General features: G+C 38.4%; 1 protein-coding gene across 2 annotated transcripts in view; it reads right to left on the minus strand.

Annotated features, from left to right (window-relative positions):
• Positions 1–23,047, minus strand: part of BLTP3B (bridge-like lipid transfer protein family member 3B) — a 48,777-nt gene extending 25,730 nt beyond the window's left edge. For both annotated transcript variants that reach the window (XM_066183442.1, XM_066183444.1), the window contains exons 1-6: positions 22,844–23,047; positions 8,904–9,066; positions 7,780–7,818; positions 5,167–5,258; positions 3,438–3,627; positions 338–478 (exon numbers count right to left, since the gene is read on the minus strand). In XM_066183442.1, coding sequence (XP_066039539.1) covers positions 338–478; positions 3,438–3,627; positions 5,167–5,258; positions 7,780–7,818; positions 8,904–9,066; positions 22,844–22,887 — 669 coding nt within the window. In that variant the 5' untranslated portion in view covers positions 22,888–23,047. The remainder of the gene's footprint in view (positions 1–337; positions 479–3,437; positions 3,628–5,166; positions 5,259–7,779; positions 7,819–8,903; positions 9,067–22,843) is intronic.
• Positions 23,048–23,435: the final 388 nt, after the last annotated feature.

Raw genomic sequence — 23,435 nt, forward strand, 5'->3', positions numbered from 1 at the left:
TATTTGGCATGCACCAGATATTAAACTCCTGTATTTCTCTACATGTAAGTACTGTAAATATTACCTGAATCTAGAGAGACAAAACAACAACAGCATCATCATAAACAAAGCTCTGCAGATCAAACCATTTTATTAATAGGACCTGTGTAAGGTATTAATTTTCAAAATCTGCCTATAGTATTTCTTGTAAACAGTCCCACATTATTATAAATTTAGTATAGGGAATTCTACATTGATTATGGCCTAAATTTAAAATTTTTGCTAGGTGCATGTATGCATTAAGAGCATGAGTTACAAATTAAAAAATAAAGTAAGACTTCAAACTTTTCAAGTTTACCCTTCTTTTAAGCGTGACCCTAATTTTTGATTGGTTAGTAATCAGTCGAACTGGAGCACTCATAATTTCATGCTTAGAGCTCTGGATTGCATCAGCTTCTATTCTGATCATCTGCCAGTTGATTTCTTTAAAAGTCAAAACCTTTAAAGACAGAAAAAAAGAGAAAAACACCTTGATGCAATATGACAGTTAGTTGCACCAAACCCTGTGTATGTGTATGTATACATCTGTACACACAAACTCACATGAGCCATACAAACAGAACAAATACAACTCACTTGTTATTCCACCTAAAGTTGTCAGGAAGCCCTCACCCTGGCTTGTCACAGAAACATTAAGCTACTTCCAAGCAGGCTGAGGTTAACAAGCAGCATTTAAAATATTCAGAAGAAAATAAAGGTCACAATTATTGCATACTAGTCTGCTTTTGGGAGAGGAAAAAAAATGATTGTGTAGTTTAGTTTCAAAATGTTAAATAAGAAAAGAGCAGGGAAGGAAGCAAAGCCACAGGACAGGAGAGGCTTTTTTGGAGTGTTTTATTTCAATTAAAAGATAAAGTTAATCATTGACCACACTGCATGCCATGTAGACCTCACAAGCTTTGAATCCACTACTTGGATTTCTAGAAGACGCAGCAAGCGAATGTTAGAATAACAATGATACAAGAGCATCTGGACATACAAGAGTACAGCTGGACACTGAAAATCAAATATGGAAAAATAAGTGACTGTCCAGCAGGAGCATCATGGAGAACATCAACAGGGAAAAGCAATCATTCTAGTTTACCTAAAACTCCTTCCTATACGATTTGGACGATGGGATCAAGTTCCCCCAGTAAGTTCACAGACAATACTAAGCTGGGAGGGTGTTCTGCTGGAGGCTAGGAAGGCACTGAAGAGGGATCTGGACAGTTTGTATTGATGGACCAAGGGAAATTTTACGATGTTCAACAAGGCTAGGCGCCAGGTCCTGCACTTGGTCACAACAACCACAGGCAGCACCATAGGCTGGGGGCAGAGTGACTGTTCAGTTCTCGGCCCCTCACTTCAGCACAGACATGGAGGTGGCTGGAGCACATCCAGAGAAGGTGAACGGTCTGGAGCACAAGCCTTTTGAGGAGCATCTGAGGGAGACAGGTGTGTTTAGCCTGGAGAAAAGAAGGCTCAGAAATGACATTATTGCTCTCTACAACTGCCTGAGGGGCGACTGGAGAAAGATGGCAGTTGGCCTCTTCTCCCAGGCAGGAGACAAGACTAGCAACAGGACAAGAGGAAATGGCCTCAAGCTGCACCAGGGGAGGTTAACATAGGGGCATGAGGAAGAATTTATACACTAGAAGGGTGGTTAAGCACTGGAATGGACTGCCTAAGGAAGTGGTAGAGTCACCATCCCTGGAGAGTTTCAAGGAATGACTGGACGCGGCACATAGTGCTATGGTTTAGTGGGCATGGCGACATTTGGTCAAAAGTCAATAATCCTGCAGGTCTTTTCCAACATTAATGATTCCATGATTCTATGATTACTCTCTGAAGAAACAAGGATCAGCAATGAGTAAAGAGCAAGACAGAAGAATTTGTTTGGTATATTTCTTAGTCTTCACGTGGCATTCTCCTCTTGTCAATTTGAAAGCCTTACAGCATTATGTCCTGAGAACATATGCAGAGACTTAAGTAAACCATACCCAGAGTGTCTGGAAAGGAGGTACACTCTGTCATGTGAGCAAGATGGAAAGTGCAGTGCAAGGCATCCTGAAAAACTATTTGCAGAAAAGCAGAGTACCTAGCCTCCTCATACAGGAGATGCAGTGTGATCGAAAACTTCTAGAAGTCTTCTAGGGAGATTATTTATTATATTAAGAATGTAGCTACAGTGCAAAGCTAAATGATTATGCTCTAAATATATGGTTCAGCATATGTTATCTTCAAAGTACAGCACTGGCTTTGGTTTTACACATTTTCATGCAATTTGCTGCTAACAAATCTTTCACTGTAATTTCTAGGAATTAGTTTCTGCTATTAATTGCACTAAAAGAAACACTCTCCCAAGGAAAGCTCTGTTGTGTCCAGGACTGTTCAGAATCAAATTCTTCCTAAAAACCACAAAATCAAAAAATCAGCCAATACAAAACTCCATCTAGTCAAACTTTAATTCTTCCCATTCAGACTTCATGAACATGGGAGCATAAGCATACAGATAAGCTGCAGGAAAGGAAAACTGTCAGAAAAACAGTTTTCAACTTCTTAATTTTGTGATTTTTAACTGATATTTTCTCAGGGTTTCTTTCTCTACCTAAAAATCAACGACCAGACTCCTTAACTCTGGAGGAAGCTGGCAAGATTTATGATGCTAAAATAAGTCTTCTTGAATACAATATTTAGAATCAACCTCGCACTCAGTATACATTTAACTTTGGTTAGCTGGGAGAAGGCAAATGAATGGCGTACATCAAACTAGCACTTCCATGTGCTATTCTCCAGGACTGTAGAAACATACACTTTACTGCTATTACTTTTTTATATATACATATGAATGAGGTATTCGAAGAAAATAGTTGCTCAAGAACTTAAATAAATTTCATTTAAAACTGCTTTAGAAAAAGAAATTCAGGCAAACCTGAATTTCTTATCAGACAAACCTTCACAAGCAAACAAATAACCAGTTAAAACTTTGAAAATATAATTCTCGTTGTTTTTGTTATTTTTATTACCACTACTACTACTAATGACAACAACAATAACAAAACCAGCACAACTTCTTATCCTTCCTATTTAATATACCGTTCTTTGTTCTTTCAGTACCCTCCAAGTCTGGTTCAGTTTGCATTTTAGAATAGTCACCCACTTGGAGAACGTAAGTGGGAAACCATGCACCTGCTTGCCCTGGTCTTTGTTCTTGCCCCAGCATTCACATTGGCCATTTGATCTGACACACATCCACCATTTTTACATATTTGTGTTCTTAGAGGACAACTGAAATTACTGAGCACAGAATGTCTCCATTCCCAGTAATGGCATGTTCTCTACCCTGTAAAAGGTTGCAATTCATCTTCCTCCTTTACCACAAAAACAAGGGAAAAAAGTTAATAAAAGGTATTATTTACCTCTCCACGTTGAGCTTCTTGTATTCTGGTAAATCTAAGGTCAGCATGTTCCCAGTTTGCATTTACACTATATATTCTCAGTTGGGAAAGTTCAAATGAAGCATTAAAGGCTTTTGCGCCAATCCTTATTATGATGGAGTTCACAGAAACTGAAATGCCTTCTACCACTTTTTCAGCAAAGCCATATTCACTAAAAAGTGAAATGCCAACATATTAAATATAAACCGAGTGAAAAGGCACAGATGAAATAAATCATGAAACAGAAGTTAAAATAAATGAAGTTATTAATGTATTCTACAGTTAGCAACTTTTGCTCAAAACACCTGATGTAGCTTACAATAATTTTCACTCTATGATTCTCATCTCTACATAGTTAAAGAACATGTAATGACCAAGATCAATGTACACAAATTATAACAGTTAATGCAATCCTTCCATGTTAAATTATATGGATGCATGTATTATACGTTATTATACATACATTAGAAAAAGCAGTCTACATCATTATGCAGAAAGCTTACACTTCTTTATGCATACATAAGGAGTAATTCATGTCAAATTAATTACTTGACAATTCCAGTCTGGTTCGTATTTATGTCTATAAGCCAAGTAATTTTGTCCATTAAAAATAGTAACTTACAGATATTCAAAATAGTATAAAGCACTTGCTTTATTTCATTCTATAAACAAAGGCATCCTAAATGGTGCTAACTTCTAAATCCTAACTTCTATTGCAAATCAACATGCATTCCAGTATTTTAAAACATTAAGCTGTTGCAAATAGTTTTTAAATAAAAATTTAATATGTTCTGAATGTTTTAGTGTATGGAAAATTGAATATTAAATATTATTTTAACATCTAAAAAATTCTACCCTTTTCTTTTCTTGTTTTTTTTCCTGCTTGTTTAAAAAAACCAAACAAAACAAACAAACAAACAAAAAAAAAAAAAAAAAAAAAAAAAAACCACAAAAAAATCCAAAAACTTGTGTGGTTTTTCATTCCTTTTCCTTTTTCAACTGTCATTCTACACAAAATCTCTATGGGAGTGGTTTTCAAGCTGTACCTTAGGAGACACAGAGGCCCATGGACTACTTCTACACATTGCACAGAAATAATAACAAGAAAAAAATTTGTATCATCAAATTTATTTCTCTATATATAGGTCCCTGTGACCACAGGAAAAATGTTTTGAGTCCATGTAAAGAAATGATTGGGGTGTGGAGAGACTAAAATCACTGATGTAATGTTGTACTGTTCCACCAAATTGCTTAAGTTCTGGGCTAAACAGTGTGCATGAAATCTCTCTGTAAGAATCAGCTGATAAAATTGAGGAAATAGAACTTTAAAGTCTTTAGAAAAAACAAATAAAAAAGAAAAATTTTTAAAACCCACATGAACAGTATGTGTATTTTCCAAAAAGGATGAAGGCAAGATATCATTCATTTAAAAAGAACTTAGTATCAATTAAACTCAGTAAATATCTGACATAGCAGTTGCACCCTTATGAAACATACCTTGCAAGCTCCATCCCTAGTTCACATGTTCTCTCCAGATTTAGGTCTGGATAGCTCCATTATCACTACACTATTTCACACACAAGCAATAAAATAAAATTTTGGAGGAGATGGGAATGGAAAGCTGCAACCCTATATACTACTGAAAATTTGCAGTCAATCTATATAATTCCAAACCTTTTTTGACCAATTACATGTAAGTACCATCACTGACCTCTGCCCGGATGCAGTTGCTATAGGAGAGGGTCCATTGGGGGCACGTGGCTCTTCACATGTGCTCATTTCCATTACAACTTTATCCAAGGACTTGAGAAACAAAAAAAAAACCAAAACCAAAAAAGAAAAAAAAAAAAAAAAAAAAAAAAGAAAAAGAAAAAAAAATTGAGACCTTAGAAATAGCAAAGTAAATAGCTGACATATGAAGAACAAAAATCCAAATGAAAAAAGGTGACTTGAGAACTTCTTCTGAAATATATATAAAACATTTCCTACCATGTCAATTTTTCCATAAACTTTTGTAACACATTAGAATTATCTCTTTTTTTAACTTTTTCCTTTTCAATTTTGTGAGTTCTAACACATATCCCCAGTCAAATATTGTATCATGAAATTCCTGGTCCCTGAATATTATTTATCCAACACACAAATTACCGAAAATTGCAGTTCAAAATGGACATGGTTTAATGTGTAGTTATCTGAATTTTCCTTCTATATGGCTGTTGTTTCAATTAAATACTTAATACAAGCTGATTCAAAGCATGAGAGTTGAGATTTTTTTCTCTGTCTAATTCTAACTTTCTATCACCCTTTCTGAATTTCCCCATTTATGCTCCTAGGTCAGGCAAACACCAAAAACCCTTATGTCCTCAGTTTTAGATTTTTCAAGATTCAACCTGCCTTAGCTACCAGATTATTATCATACTGTGTTAATCATGCTTCTTGTCAATCTATTTGCTCCACATTTTTCTGTGCTACTCTTATCCATGAAAACCTGACTACAACCAAAACCGTCTAGTCTGGATTTATTTATACTTCACTGTATTTTGATGCTTAAAGGGATGCAATAGCTGGTAACAGTAGATTTGGACATTTAAAAATTAGTTTTTATCTGTCTCAATGATTATCTTGCCTTGAAAATAACAGAGAGGGAAAAAAAAAAAAAAAAACCCAAGAAAAAAGCAATCCCTTGGTTTGAGGATGGTAGGGGGAAGCCAAGATTTCTCCTAGTTATCCTAGCAGTTTTGGCTGTTTGACCACTCTTTAAGAATTCCCTCTACTACATGACCAGCGCACAGAACAGTAGGACAGTGATTCCAAGAGACTGCACAATATAAAAAAGAAGTAATGAAAAATGGATCTCGATGCAGATCTGTCTTTTCTCACTAGCAACTACTGTACTTGGATAGAGTAAAAAGAGCTGCAGATTTTCCTTGGGGCTCAAAATCACTCCTCAAAACTATCTTGTTTATCATACAAAACCAGAAGTGGGTGAACAAAGATAACAGTATGTGCCACTGCGTTAACAGACTGATTCTCACAAAGGGCACCTTAGCTCAGTGAAAGGCCCTTTGGCTAGACAAGTGGGTTCTAGTTACCCAGTAAGCTATGCTAACAGAGGATGCTATTCCAACTTAATTCAACTCTCAGTAGCAAAAATGTCCCCCCATCCCTGTCTCTCCCAAAATACCAGAAGTTCAGTGATGTAATGAAGGGTTGAGGTTTGGCACTTGGGCCATTGAATTCACTTTCCTTTAGAAATTAAAAAGGCTGTTGTACAATCTACTATTGAATAGTGAACTTTTGTTACCTATTTAAAATGCACTTGTTCAAGGAAACCTTTATGTAAGAAAGGTTACCTTGAAAGTTATCTTAGCCTCAAACAGTGCTAATGTAAGTTCAACAGGAGCAAAGCAAACAACGCCTTGCTACCCTAGGTCAAAGTGTGTCATGTTTAAGAATAGCACAGCTTAAACCGATTTCCTAATTGGGCAGTTGCATCTCACAGCCACGAGGCTGAATCATCCCACCTCGGCATTACCAGACTTTAAGTTCTGGGTGTCAGGAAGAAGCAGTACAGACATCAGTACATTCCAACTGGGTCACTAGTAAATGCATCAATTATTTAAAACAACATGTCTTTCTCAAGTCTGATTCAGAACAAAGAAATTACAAGCACATTCACTGCAAGACTGGGAAACATGACAACTAAAGGAATATTCACTCTTAAGTAAACGCAATTGAGAAAGTTTACTCATGATCAAATAAAATGACTCCTGGTGCTACCACAATTGTTAGTATATTAAAAAAAAAAAATAAAGGAAAACAAATGCAAGAATTAACACGGCTTCTCATTGTTGTTGAGTCCTATTTACACATTTCACCTCCTACTTAAGGTGGTTACAAAAACCCTATAAATGCTATGTGTGTCAAACCTGCTATAGCTGAGATCACTGCATAAAGATGTAGAATTGAAAAGTCCCAGAAAAGACAGCTCCAAAAGAAAGGCGGGAAGTTGTAAAAGGGATTAGTGGGACAAATAACTACCCTTCACGTAAACCCAAATTAACATGTAATGACTAAAACCGTGACAGAAATGAGCTAACGGTCAAACATTACTGTGATTACGCCAAGGCCACAGATTAAGAAAACAAACCTACCAAGAAAAACATTAAGGCATTTTGCCTTGGTCTGGTGCTACCCAGAGGACACTTAGTAAAGGCCTGCTGATGTTTCAGTTATTTCTAAAATCACACCAAGAGAACCATATAAATATTTTATATAGATTCTGCTACACACAGTACATTTCAGAGTTTATTCCAGAACTCACCAAAGAGATGGGATGTGTTTTCAATTTTGTCCATGGTATCTGCAAGAGAAAACACTATTCTAAAGCAAATTAAATATTAAAAAGACAGTAAAATAAATCACACAGTATGTGTTTTAGGCACACAAATTATATTTCTAACTTCTAAACTCAGCATAGTATTACTTTCAAAATATCAAGTTCATCTGAACATACTATATGGTAACTTTATGCACACACTAGGCGTTAAAAACTTTGAACTTCAAAATCTACTTATCACTGAGCAGAAAAACAGAGGAACAAAGTAGAATCTGTCTCTTTGCCAGTGTGTTGTCAAGCATCAGAAAAAGCATCACTGCCTTACACTTTCTTTCCTTTAAAAGGAAAGAAAATCTACATTTCCTATGTTGACCTACAACTGATTGGATGCATGCAACAAAACATCAAGTTCACCGCATTCAAAAAAATCAGGACAATCTCCCATAGTGGGGGGAAAAAAGCAAAGAAAGAACACCAAAAACCATAAACAAACCTCATCAGGTGCTAATGTTTGACCACAGTGTAACTTCTGTCAAGAACAAGCCAGCCTTCATTTCTTAATCCCACAGCCATAAAATGTGGTACAGATTATATACCTTGTTTCAATTATTAGCAGCCACAATTACCAAAAACGCAGTAGCTACTAGATTTACTGTGTTTCCCACATTTCCCACAGAGATCAGAATCCCTCAGAAAGGTATTTTTGGAAACGGGAACAGAACAAGAGAGAAAGCAATAAACAAAGAGGAGTGAAGAGAGAATACACAAAGAGAATAATAAATAATTATGATAGACTAATTACCACCGACAAATAGAAACTTTTATTTCTACCTCATTTTCAAAACATGTAGGAATGAATTCTACCCAGAAAGAAAAAAACATTTAAAATAATCCCTCATATTTTCATTATTTCCAAATGCATTTTATGTCATCACATGAGAAACAAAAAAGGAAGAAATTATTGCTGATAAAATCTTTGTTGTTCTTTAAAATTTTATTAAGCACATCACAATTTCCTACTAATACAAAGTTGCTTCAAAGTTTACAAAGACAGAACGAAAAGAAGAAAGATTTGGTTTATTACCATCCCAGCACAATAAAACACTCACCCTAATGGATGCTTTATTACAAAACACCTTGTTTATAGCCAGCCATGTTGGAAGATCCAGCATGTTCTGGAGTACCTCTTGATCCAGCTCTAAATTGGTCAGCTGACCTTCCCCCTTTAACGTGCTCAGGTTGATCTTGTCAGGTGACAGATTTTTGGTGAACCTAAAAACAAACACACCTTAAGTAAATACACATAAAGCAACCAAAGCTATCCTGCTTTGGTATCAGTGACAATTTAACTTAAAGCAATGGTCTGGGGGTTAAGAAATCTTAGATAAATTTCACCCTGGAAAGAAATGGTAGAACGGAATTGATTTGTCCCTCTAATCTTTTTTCATCTCAGTAGCTCAATTTATAAATACATAAACAAAAATATATTGTGACATATCTTCTAATTTTTGCGTCACCCAGAATAACAACAATCCTTGACTCAAACTACTGAACTATTATTTTTAAACTATATAAAGTAGAACTGAATCTATTTCACGCTTTAATTTTTTGAAAGGAGAAAAAAATCCCAAGCCCCTAAAATTACTGTCATAAGAGTACCTTTCTATTTATTTAGTTAAAACGTTGGAATAAAAGTTTTATTTACAATATTAATTAGATTTAGTCTTAGAATTTAACAACAAATTAGAAATACACATACACACGCATAGCAGCAGGAGGTATATAAAATATTGGATGAAAACTTGAAAGCTGAATATGATATCCATGTGGTAAAAAGTGTAACTATTTAAAAGTGTAGATATAAATTACTTTATATTTCAAATGCACTAGGATTTGCTGATACAATGAAAGAATCTGTGTGACAGTGTCAAATGCTTCACATCCTTGTAAGACAACATGATAGAGCACACGGTCCACCTTCAAACCAACAGCTGTAGCACTGTATCTACCATAAGCTAAGAACAGGCTATACTTTACCATACTTTTAATCTCCCATGAAAATTAGTTTCTGCTCATGAATTGAGTCTAGTTTTACAAAATTAGGTAGTAGAAAATACTGCTCTTGGCACTATGCTTTGTGACTTTTCCTACTAAAATCTCCTGGTGCTGCTTTTCTCCAGGCAGAGAGCAAAGGGGTTTGTCTGTCCTCAATGATGGAACATCGCCCTGAAGCAATGCCCCAGAAGGTGCAATTCCAGCATTTCTTTTCCATTCAAGAGACCAACTTCTAACTGAACTACAAGGTCCTCATTAAGTACTTGATACTGGGGGAGATGGTGGAAGAAGATGAAGAAGGCCTCTTAAACAGTTTCCAAGTACAGCCTGAAACAGAGCAAGCATTTTTTTAGTCCTACTGCCCTACTCCATTCCTGGGATGATTAGCTTTGAAAATGCATTCACCTAGCCTGACAAAATGCAAGCATATATGCATTAGCAAATATTACTAGACATGTTTCTTATGAAACGCTGCAGTTGTTACTGTACTGCTTACAGTCATAAATTATCCAAAAGCAATGAGATTTAATCTGTGAACAATACAGTTTCATAATTTCAGTACTAAAAATACATTGAGATAAAGCTATTGATAGATTTATTTTTCTTGGCAACTAATGTATTTCTAAATGTTCTGTTTAGAAACATTATGAGGGGAATAAAGGACTTGAATTATTTTGTTTCCTGGTTACTTTTTTTTCTTTCTTTCAACAAAAAAGAATAAATGAGAAGAACTAAACAACCTTCCTCATTAAAACAACCTATCAGTAACTGTTGGAGTCCAGGGCATTCATTTGGGCACTCTGGGAGGCCACAGACCTCGGCAGAGAGGTCTGGGACCCGAGCAAGAGGGTTTGAGATCTGTACAGGGGGGTCTGGAATCTGTACAGGGGGGTTGTAGACCCTGGCACAGAGCCTAGATAGACACCGTCTTTGACTTCAGCCCATGGAAAAAAGCTTCTAACACTGAGAGAAGAATTACAAGTCACAAAGATGTGACAGACAGTAGTGTAGTGTGTCACAGGGTGGAAAATTTTGTAGTTTTAGGATTCTTAGTATGTAGGTGCATGGGGAACAAGATGGAGGATTTCGGGTGTTGCCCTGAGTTCTTCCTTCTTCTCCCCTGACGTCCATCTTCTGGTGACGGTGGCACAAAGTAGTTAAAGGAGATTGGGTCAGAGTAGAGTTGACCCCTTTAGTATAGGTATTAGGCATTGGCACATAACTGTAAATAATATACACGTAGTTGTCTGTATAAAAGGCAGCGACCTCCCATCGCAGGGGAAGTCGTCCTGTGTCCGAGCAGCTGTGAACATCTCAGATGGGCACAGAGAAAATTGTAAGATAAGAAAATAATAAACAAGGCGAGAAACCAAAGAGAAAAAGATATTGAAGACTCCGCTTTTTTCTCCTGTCTGGCTCGGGGCCTTCAGAGGGCTAAAAAGGCTCACTCGAACACTCGAACCACCACCTGAATCTCGGGATAAGAAAACAAACCCCGAGAAGTAACTGCAAAATATAAAACTTCCTATATCAGAAACCATTGCAAAGTCTCATCTGACTCAGGATGTACAAAATTCCTAGAAGAAAAAAAGCAGCCATTGAGTGTTTTCAGTCAGCTGGTAGCACCTCTCACTCTTGACTTCTAGGTAAGGGTCAACATAAGAATTACAAACTGGTGTCATTTTAAAGTCACATTTACACAGCAAAGGCAAAACCATTCGGCCATTACACACACACAGGTACACGCAACTCTCCTGAGACTCATGCTCTGTGAAAAAAGTCCCCCTCAGAGTTCCCTGTTGCTCAGCCACACCAGAAATGCCTCTCTGCTCGGAGTCAGATCTAAGCATTATCCTGGTCACAGCTGCAGACATCACAGTGAAACACACAGGACCTACAGAAAGAGGTTTTCAAACTTCAGAGAAAGAAAGATATCAAAATACCATTACGGAGGACAATGGCAACAGCAAAGCCATTTTTGAGTAACTTTCAATATCCTTCAAACAAATAGAAGCCAGTCTCCTTCAACAGGGAGCAAAAGGACGGGGGAAAATTCAGAAAGGACCATCACTTTTTCTATATACATTTTTTTTAACTCTTACAAGAGTATTGCTTTGAATTTATTTCCTCTCCCGTAGCCAGTGAAAGGAGAAATGCTCTAAGTGCTGCTTCATTCAGAAGAGACAGACATAACAGCATCTCTACCTGTTAAGACTGTACCCTTCATTTCAAAAGTCACAGAAGAAAACTCTCAACAGGTGAGCTGTGAGAAGATATTTTTAGCAAAACTGATTTCACAGATTGGGTTTCAATTTCACAAACTACACTTCCTTTCTCAAAACATATCTGAGGTTTGAATTACTATGTGATAGTAAGAGTTTCAATACATTTTTATTATTGAATTTTATAAGTAGAATAATGCTGTAAAGTATTTACAATTTAAATGCAAGGATCCAGAAATACAAATTTATCAATATCATAAATGCCTGATATAGCTCCTTTGGGTGCATCGACAAACATGTGCACTAAATATTCCTATGCAATTACAGATAGACAGTTCAACTGTAATTTACAAAGTACAGAATATGAATTTAGTGAAAAGCATAAAAGACTGTACAATAAGAATGCAGTATTAAGGATCAAAGAGGAGTAAGTTACAATCCATGTATTTTGTCAGGACCACCACAGTTCTTCCAGTTCTCTCCCTCTAAAATAACTCAAAACCTACATAAAAGATGCATTTATTTCCTTGCCTAAAATAATTATTTTCTAAAGGTTTGTTTGTAACATCACAGGCTTGGAGCCCTGAACAGAGCAGAGAAGATGGCCAAGAGGTTGAAAACAGAAACAAAAAATCCCCCAGAACAGCTAGAGAAGATGAGAAAACATTTTTCTGAAGTCACAAGCTTGTGGTTTGTATACAAAAGGCCACAAACCACATGAAGCTTAGAGCAGCTTTCCCAAAGGTTTAGAGCAAATACCAGGTGCCTTGTCAAATTCCACAACAGAAACTCCAACCTCTGGATTTAGTAGAGAATTAAGAGAAGTCTAGATCACATCTGGACACAGATTCTCAGCTCTTTTGCACATCTCCTGAATATACAACCTGTTTTCCCAGCTCTACCATGTGCCTTCCTGTTTTTTAAATAAAATCTCCTCAGCAATATGACTTTAAATACATGCTTAAATCATGACAAATTATTACTTCACAGTTTGTGCCACAAGCTTTGCTTATCTCCCTGTTATGAACTCAAACTGCTTAAACAACAGGCTCTGAAAAAGGGAAGCATGACCTACTAAGCACTGGCAACTAGATCAATAATAGAACAGCAGAAACGGAACACAAAGATAACTGGTTTTTTATTGTTTCACCTGGCTGAACCATGTTATTTGATCACTAAGGAATATTACAGCATTTCTGAAACAAGACAAATGGTCTTTTTCAATTGAGTTTCTCAGGAAGATGTTTCCTTCCCATGACTCTAAGTAACAGAGTGAAGAAGGTCTACTACCATTCAGCTCACTACACCACTTCAAATTTTTAGACTTCAAGTAGAAGAGGAATAGAACAACCTCTGTCAAATTTGCCACAGAAACAAAGTATTGGGATAAACAGTGTATACTGTTACAATGGAGTTCCTCTCATCCAGCCTAACACCACAAAACATAGTTAATTTTAAGTAACTGGCTTGATCAAGTACACCCCTCACTACCTGTGATACCCAACTGACACCTTCTTACAGCCTCCAACATCAATTTGTACACAAGAAAGGTATTACCCCTTTATCTATCGGTATTGTGGCCACACCACCCAAATGGCTACATGCTTTATCTAATCTCACCTTCAACATTTGCAGAAATGTCAGGTGTGTATTTGGTGTCTGAGTGCACAACAGAGAACCCTCCACGGCCTGTTGCAGCATGGAGAGGATCTGCATCACCTGCTGCAAAGCACTTTGTGAAGGTGCTCATTGCCCAACCTTTGGGAGCAGGACAGGGCATTTCCTTGTTTACACACCCAGCCTGGACCCACTGCTCTCAGGCTGGCCAGTAGTTACAGCACACTGACAAGTCCAAAAGACCACCTACAAACCTACAGCTTCAGGTGGGACTTTTCAGGCTATTATACGGGACCTCAAGCACCTAACACTTATCATGCTTTTTGACCTATCATAGTCTAAATCCATATCTTTCTTTCCAGGGAAACCACTAATTAAGACTTTGGCTCAACAAGCAACCCGTATTTGTGTAACACATCTGGTGCAGTGTCACACCACCTCCTTATCCATCCCATTGTAGGAGCCCTGAATAATACATTTGCTTTGCTGCCACTTTCCAAATAATTGCTTCCATTTCATCACAACACAGAAGGACTTCAGCACAGACTCCCACTCCAGGTGACTTCCTAAAAATGTCTTAGTACACTCCTACTAGCTTCAAGACTCGTTCCACACTTTCTCAAATAATGACATCCTCACCAAGTCTCTTGACTGCACGTAATCCTTCCCCCTAGTTAATTCTGTAATAACACGTATAGGAAATTATTTTCTTTCCACTTAGAAAAGCTGTATTGCTTGCTTTTTGGGCACAGGCAGAACTGAGACAGCTGCTGTCATCAATGATTATTATCTAATTATGTGTCATGAAGCAGATCTGCACAGACACAGCCAAGCACTGTGCATAAATGAGGAGATTGCACTACACAAATGATAATCATGTGGCAAGTAAAACATTGCTTAAGCAATTCACCTTTCATTTACGATAAATCCTCGCACAGACCAATATTAAGCTTTTCTATTCCATGAGTCTTTTCACAGCAAGCAGAGAAATGGCCAATATGATCAAACCTAAAGAACTTTATTCAAACGTGACAATCCTATACATGTCAGGGCTTAATGATATGTTGAGTACAAGATAACACAAAATCCTGAATATATCAAACACTACGTGGCAATGTATTTACAACTTCCCCACTGCAGGCAACAATAAAACCACCTTAATTTGCTTATAGTTGATAACTAATAAATTCCTCTTAAAATACAACATTCTGTACCTAATGCAAAAAAAACCCCAGAAACCCATATGATAAAAAATTACTTCAGAAATTTAAAATCATGAAATAATTATATAGTGTAAAAGCATAACAATACCTGCTTTTTGGAAACTGCGTGATTTATTTATATGACATTAGCACGTATCTATTTTAATGCTAGCTGATCAGACCTCACAACAAAGTAAGATCTTTTGATAAGATATTAACTGTAAGATCTCTATTTAATTTAAAAAAAAATAAATAAAATCAGTCACTTTCTTCTGTAAACTAGTAAAAGAGCTGACCGATCCCTCAAATATATCGATACAGAGGTAATACACAGTAAGTAAGGAAAAGGAATTAAGTAGATGCAAATAATAAACAGTAAATGTCATATAACCTAAAGGTATTAGGAAATATCCAGACTACATTTAGAAAATACAGATAAAGGTATGTTTATATTGGGATTGCTGATTTAGTTCACAAACCCATTTTACAAATTTAGTTTAGGAGTTACAAAAACACCAAAGAAGTCAAAACACACAGCTGCACAGCAAACAATTATTTTTTGCAGAATTTTAAATTACAAAAAGAAACGGAAGTGGAAACCTAAGCAGCATTTATAGAGCTGACTTCACTCCTAAATTTATATAAATACATACCACCTCTTATATTTACTCTACAAAGGTGGGAGAGGGGAAGTTACCTGAGGGCAAGGTATTCAGACATAAGGCCCCTATTCCAGGTGAAAGCAAGTGGTCAGTTGCCACGGCTTCTGAGAAGCTTCTGGTACTCATTTTGGTAGTAAGGATATTCACAGCAAACCAATCTCCACCAGAGCCAGCTGGGATCGCTGCAGGGAACGGGACACAGGGGACATACAAGGGATCAAGTTCAAAGGGAAAAAGGAGTGATACAATAATGTAAGAGAGTTTTAGCTAAAGATAACTGCAGTTACAACAGTTTGTTACACATCATGACACTACAAATTTCAAAAGGATACAGACCTGTGTAAAACACCAGGTTCCCATGAGAATATCCCTTGCTGTCTGATACTACAGTACTGGAGCCCTGTTTAAATGAACAGCTTATGAAGAAAATTTTAATTGTGCAAGAAAGATCTATATAATGTAGCCAAGTCGTCCCAGTAAGTACATTTTGGTAGAATGAAGGAGAAGGAAGATGGCCCAAAGATGCAGCATAGGAGGGTTTTCTTTTATTTTATTTTTAAATGGAAGACAACTTTCCAGTTTTGTTTTGCCTAGCCTGAGATTTCTCACATTATTTGTTCCTATTTACAGTGTCCCAACCTCAGCTATTCAAAATTCACACTAAGAAACCTGACTCTACAGATATGGGGGAATGGGACTTCTGGGCTTGTTTTTGTGTTTGGGGTGGTGCTACAAAGACTTGCACACATCTGAAAGTCTGATTTTTGCAAGCTATGAAATTTCAGTACAATAAGTTCCTCAAAAAAAAAAAAAAAGTTCTTTGCTAACTGTCTTTACTTCAAAGAGATGCCTCATCTGAAACATAATTAATTCCTACACTTTTACCCTTTTGGGTGCAACAAAACCAAAGCATTTGGACAGTGACCTTGGTAGGCAGTTTGTTGGGATATCAGAACAGCATTTAAGAGATTTATCACTAAAGTCAATTACAGATACCTAGTTACAAATTATTCTTCTCAGGTTTCCAGACCCCCAGCAACAGAAGAAACTACAACATGAAAACTGTTTCAGAAGCGGCAACCACCTAACTTTCAGATTCCTGGGTAGCTGGATCCAAGTGTTGATTCTTTGGGAGTCAGAAGGAGCAAGCATCTCTGAGGGAAAAAAAAACAAACCCAAATCTCTGGTGTTCTCAAGCTAAATGGTGAAGATGCACGGCAGAGCCGCTAGAAAATCTGTGCTGGGCACATTCTTCCACCAAGGCCTGTACATCCATCTGTGGGAGGCTGGAAGAACTAAAAAGCACAGCCCAGCTGGAACTCTTTCCTCTCCTGTGTTTCTTTATCAAAAATTAAGACAATTAAGAGATCTGAACCACGGTTAGCACCAGCTCCACAAAGGTGTACTCTACAGGAGTTACTGGATTGAGAAACCTGGGTTGTTGTGCAAGTGGCCAAACCCAAGATACTTTTGATATAATTGAGTAATTACTTGTTAGCAATTATTCTCATGACTCTCAAAAAACCTGTGAAATAAATCACTTCATGTAAGCTTTTATAATTCCATTAATGTCTCACCAGAAATTATCTGATCTCCTTCATCCAATCTTCTTGTAGAAAAAAAGAAAAAATAAAACAACCCTTAAAAAAAGTATCTCTCATTCTTGGAGTTATTTAGTACAGACTTTTATTCTGCTTCAATATTAAAAAAACCCCCTCAAAACACTAAGGCTTTGGCAGGAGAAATATCAATTTTTTTAAAAAAAATGTAACTGTGGGTTAGTTTAGCTCCATACTCCATAATCACTTGACCTTAAAAGACAGTTGTATTTCTTACAGGCTTTATTTAAATATCCTTTTTTCCCAGGGAATACTTCATACTAGTGTGTCAGACACTTGAACAGAGCAATCTTCAATATCATTTTCATTGTGACACTTACTAGTATTCTGAGAACTCTAAAGAAAATGATCACATACAACTAAAACGCTGCTGATTAATTCCTCTTGATTGTGCAAATGTATTCGTCTTTATTATGTATGCACAAGAGTTGTCTGACTTCAACAAAGCTTCAGCAGAACTTTAATTGTACAAATACAGTGTCTGTAGAATTAGCATTTAGATTTATAATACATGTGCAAAAATAACGTAAAAAAAAGTGAAAAGGAGAAGTCAAATTCTGTGAGTTTATTTTATTAACCCAAACACTACTGAAAGCTTAAGAGATCTTTCTGAGATGTAACACAAGATTTAAGATCAAATCTTAATAAAGGAAATGATTAAGAATTTTACCAGAAAATGCATTACTGCTCGTTTATCTCCAAACACAGGTAAAATTTCATAAAGCACCACAGCAAGTTTGAATTTTGAAAGATGTTCTTTTACAGAATCTTAAAATGCAATATGATGAATGAAGCTACTAACAAAAACAGAAGAAAGTGAAGGTTTTTTTATTTCTGTTGAAAAAAGCGTTTATTGATTCCTTCATGTTCATTGGAACATTATGAACACACTCACACAGAAGAAATTGCTGGCATGAAGTCTCCATTTAAATACTAGAAGTATTGATTTTCAAACACAAGGGAATTTAAGAAGTACAGGATCAAAGTGAAATTTTACATTGCTCTTTCTTCTCCTTGTCTGCTGTCTCAAGCAGTTCTGCAGTACCACCTGTAGGTTTTTAGGCTTATTCTTTCCCTAGGTGCAGCATTTAAGACAGACATGCTAACACTTTCTGCAAGCATACAGATTCAATACAGACTTGTTCAGAACAACAGAGATTGTTCTGTCTACATAGTGTTTTGCAATTTTATCACATACTACACAAGCCAATGAAGTCAGTAACCTAGAATACACTCTGCAAAATTAGTACAAGCAAAGAGAAAAGCGGAAAAGTACACATTTTGTGTTCTTTGGCTGGCTAAAGGAATTGGCTAAATTTCACAAAACTAAAGTGACACAGAAATGGAATACACAAAACTGAGACTAAGCAAAAACCTACTTACTTTGCTACTAGCAGAATGTTCGAAGTTCATCCAAATGATTTTGGTCATTTACTTACAGGAAGGAAATGGCCAGTTCTAGTCCAATGAAGGTGTTATACTGTTTTACTTTGAAAGGAGTCAGCTCAGATCTCTTGAGAGGACAACATTCCTCACCAAACAGGCATGTCTGACTGGCATAAAAGCAGATCAATATGCAGGGCAAATACTTCAGTAGGATGCATATCAGTGAAGTTGTCCCAGATTACGTAGGATATCATTGTTTATATCAAGACCAACTGATTCCTGATATCCACACAATTAGGATCCTACCCTTTGTACAACTATTCTTTATATGACCTTTAGAATGACTTCCCAACTATGAAATTAAAACAATTGTAACAAAACTCCCTGCAATTTTCTTCTATTGAAATCTTAGTATGGTCACATCTATTGATTCAGAGAAGCAAAAGCAAAGGTCTAAGTTCATGAAGAATATTAACCAATGACACAACTGAAAACAATTTCTGCCATACCAAACAATTTAGATCCTCTTACTGGTTTTTTTGTGGAAAATATTGAGTAAGTTGCAAACTGTAACTTTTCAAGTTAAACTACATGTTATCATTGATAAACTTAAGAGTTAGTATCAATTGAGGTGAAGACTGTCATATTTAGTGTGGCTACTTATCAGACAGGCAAAGTTTACAAGCTTGCCTTCATTTACACACATCTTGATAAACAAAACTGTTTTTCACAGAACAGCATGGATCATGCAGACACAGAGAAGACTCAAGACTGCTCATTAACTAGAGAAGGAATTTCAATGAGACTAAAAGCCAAAACTATAGAACACCTGAAAACACCCTAATACAAGTCTGAGTTAGTAGTACCCGATCTCTGTGTGTATCTCGCATCCAACAAACCCAAGACTGAAACCCCTGCCAGGCAGATGATCCCCTCACCACCAAAGAAAGTATTGCAGTAACACCACAGTGAACTTGCACAGGGCAATCTAGATTCCCATCAGAAATCTTTAGCACCGCTGCTTCATACACTTGTCCACCAAGACTGAGAAAAAAGAAGGAATGCTCAAGGATATCTGCAATCATCACAGCAGAGCACTGAACAGAAAATTTTGCAATAAAAAGGTGCTGTTCAACAAGAAATCTCTCACCCACTGAAAACACGTAACAGCACAACTGATGATTCAACACAAGTTTCAGTTCACTGGGGAAGACCTTTACAGTATGAATAAGTGATCCCAACACTACGGAGAAGACTTCTCTTAGGGTGATGTCTTTCCTACCTTTGTAAAGGATGATGCGGTTATCCACACCCCACAAGACACTTATTTTAGGGCACATATGAAATAAAGACACTCTGTCAACTGCATTCAGTAAAACCACACCTAATACAACATGGAGATGACAAAAATTCAGGCCTCCAAATAGCAAACTCATCTCTTCAGTTCAGTTGATACATTGTTTCATATCCTACACCAAGCACCATATGACGTGAAGTACAACAAAAACACATGTAGTTTGTTCCTACCCCTTCCCTCCTTCTTGTTTTCTACCACAGCTTTGGGAAAGAACAATGCATGCTGAAGATAGAGGACATTTTTAAAACTTCTCAAAGACTGAAAAAGCAAAAAACTCATTACCACATCCTGACATGAGATACAGACTTGTTACAAGCTGAAAAAAATAAGTTTTATTACCTTCACTGTTCTTAAACGGTAACACAGCAATAAGAAAATCCCTTTACAAAGGTAAAAAGTAATTTAGATATCAAAACCGTTTCAAAATCAAGTTTGGGTCATCTTCTTGTTCTCAGACCTTAAAGACTCGTATCTGTGTAAAATTTTCACTGTCTAACAAATGTAGAATGACAAGGCTCCTTCTACACCAGTGTCCATTATCAGTTCAACTAATAAAAGCACAGTGAACTGATAAGTGGAAACTGTGCTGCTGAATAACACAATGTTTTCAAATTTGCAAATACAGTACCTACACAGGTAAAAGAGTAAACACATGATTAACGGATATTGCAGTAATCTTCATGGCAAACATTGCCAAATCAGCGATGACTGGGGGAGCTGGACAAGATCTCCACTAAAGATCCTTTCCAACCTCAACTGTTCGGTGGTTTGTGGCAAAAAATCAAAGTACTTCTCTGTAACTTAAGGAACAAATTTGTATCTTTGTTCAAACATAAAGGAAAATAAAATATTCAAAAATGAAAATAAACTGAGATGAGAGGGCAATTCTTTCCACTATTGCTTTATTATACATGCACCTCTTCCAGTAAGTTTTAATCCAGCCACTAATAGCTGCTCAGTTGAAGATGACAAGCAGATAGCAGTTTCAAGAACCTACAAAAACTGCAGAACAGCAACTACTATAGTAAGAGTAAAAAGTGAAAGTGTCCTTTGGCACTCTCTCTATTACAGGAAATTCCTTATGTATATGGCTCTTCAGTCACATTTCTCAGAAAACTTACTAAAGAAAATCTTGAATACTTTCGTAAGGTCCTGAAATTTAAGCTCACATTGCTTGAATTCTGTTTTCCTGCGTAACCAACTTCTGAAACCACTGAAACACCTGTTCTGCAGGAAGTAAAGATATTATCTGAGCATGTAATGAAGAACACCCATAAGAAAGAAGGGGCATAATAATACTGTCTACACTTTAGGTAGCAAACACACTCTTTGAATAGCATGGATTATGAGCATCAAGTTCAACTTGCAAGCCTCAGATCACTGGATATATCCCATAAGCTTTCCAGAAGTGATAAAATTTGTCATAATCATTTGACAGAGCCTTGTTGAGTAAGCAATAACACAACACACGAGAGGAATCACAAATTTAACAACATGACAAAGTACTTAGTTCTAATCTATTCAGCTGTTCATTTGAAAAACTAGACAAAAACTGACTCATCTTACTCATGCCTAGCTCCCAGACACATTTTAGAGTGAACCTGTAGCACAGAGACTAGGTATCACTTCTTTTCCATGCAGCTTGCTATATAGCACTGCAGGAAACAAGCTGCTAAATCCAGCTATTCCAAGCTCCTGCTAATTAGAAAACTGACTCAAGGCTGATGACATCTTCTCGTTGCATTTCCATTCACACAGTGTTCTGTCATTTTCATGGGAAGAAAAGATTTCTTTGTCAGCATTCCCTGCTACATAACTCATGAGCAGGGTGGAGAAGAAAAATTATTCTACTACTGCTCCATACATCACATTTAGCAGATAGGTATCAAAGGATCTGGAATGAGAATTATTATTTCTGTATGCATCACCCACAGATTAGTCAAATGACAATCTGTCACTTCATTTTGTTAAATTTTCTCTATAAACACTTTTCAGAAATACCACACAAAAGTGGAACAGAACATTTTGGGAAAAAAAAAACCTAAAAAATTGAAGTATTTCAGCTTATATTTTTTAAGATATAAAAGTAAGCTCTTAAGAATTAGCAACGCTGTGGTATTATGACAGATCAAGTACCTAACAGGTTTTTGCGTCTCTTCAGAAAATGGGAGAAACCTGATGCGGCTTTCTGAAACTGTATGAATCAGACTGTGTACTTTCTGCGATTCCTCCATCTTTCAAGCACGCGACATTGACAGCTAAGACATCTACAGCAGATTTGTTTGTTTCGTTTTAGGCCGCGAGGCACCTTAGACCTTGTTCCAGTCACCCAAACAACCACGAACTTATTTTCATCTCTCTGCGTGCACCATTTTGTTGCCCGGCCTCACCTGTGTCTCAAGAGCTCGGAATTGGCGAGCTGGGCTGCAAGGACACAGGCCAAGCTGCCCCAGCCCCGGTCAGCCAGCGCACCGCGGCGGCCGCCCTTCGCCCCCGCCGCCCGGGGATCACGGGGGTCGGGGTCTCCCCCGCTTCTCTGCCCCCCGCACACCTCGGGCAGCGGGGGCGGGCACCGTCTGCCCGCCGGGGAGGCGGCCGAGCCCGGCGGTGACTCACTCGGTGACTCCCTCCTGCGCCAGGCACACCGAACCCCCTCCCCGCCTGCGCCGCCGGGCACCGGGCGAAGGAGCCGGGGGCCAGGGGCCAGGGAAGCGGCTGTGGCCGCCGGACAGCCTCGCACGAGCACCCGGCCACCCTCTCCGCCTCCAAATCACTACAAGGAGGCGACTTCAGTTTCCCCTTCTGCGGGCAGAATGAACCCGCTCCCCCCGCCCAGCGCCTAGACCGGGGGGTCGCTCTCCAGGACAGAGACCCGCAATCGACCCGCCCCGCACCGCGCAGCCTGCCCGGTGCACCGCGCCCCACTGACCTGGAGAGATGCTTCAAGATCTGCTTCTTGATAATCCCCGCCATGGTGTCTACCTGCCCGCGCCCCTCACCACAACCAGCCGGGATCAGGAACGCGCCTCATCCCTGCGCCCGCCCCTGCCCGACGTGGGGAGAGCGCCGGGAGCGGAGCCGCTATCCCCACTCGTGCTTACTCGACGCCCGGCGCCATCTTGGCCGCAGCATCGCCTGGTGACGGGGGCGAGACGGGGCGGGACGGGCCCGGGGCCCCCGCCCCCCGCGGAGAGCGGCGGCCCCGGGCGGGCAGAGGGGGCAGGGGCACGGGCAGGGGACGGGGAGAGGGGTGCCGGTGTACTGGCACAAGTAGCGATATGGGCAAGGGCAGTGCCGCCTCCGCCCTTCGCTTGCTCGCAGAGCCCCTGCCCGCCTGTCCAGCATCGCTTTCCCCATTCAGCGCCCAAAGCCTCTGCCCGCCTCAGCCCCACCGCTCGCCTTTTCCCCTCTCTCTTCTGCCAGCTGTTTCTTTCATCCCTCCTCAGCCTTCCCATCTCCAAAACTCTGGAAGCGTGTCTCTGCATCCCCGCCTGTGGACTACATCCCCCGTCCCGCCTGTG

Source organism: Chamaea fasciata, unplaced genomic scaffold (genome assembly GCF_029207755.1).
Source record: "Chamaea fasciata isolate MVZ Bird 193981 ecotype frontalis unplaced genomic scaffold, bChaFas1.0.hap1 SCAF_5, whole genome shotgun sequence".
Taxonomy (NCBI): Eukaryota; Metazoa; Chordata; class Aves; order Passeriformes; family Sylviidae; genus Chamaea; species Chamaea fasciata.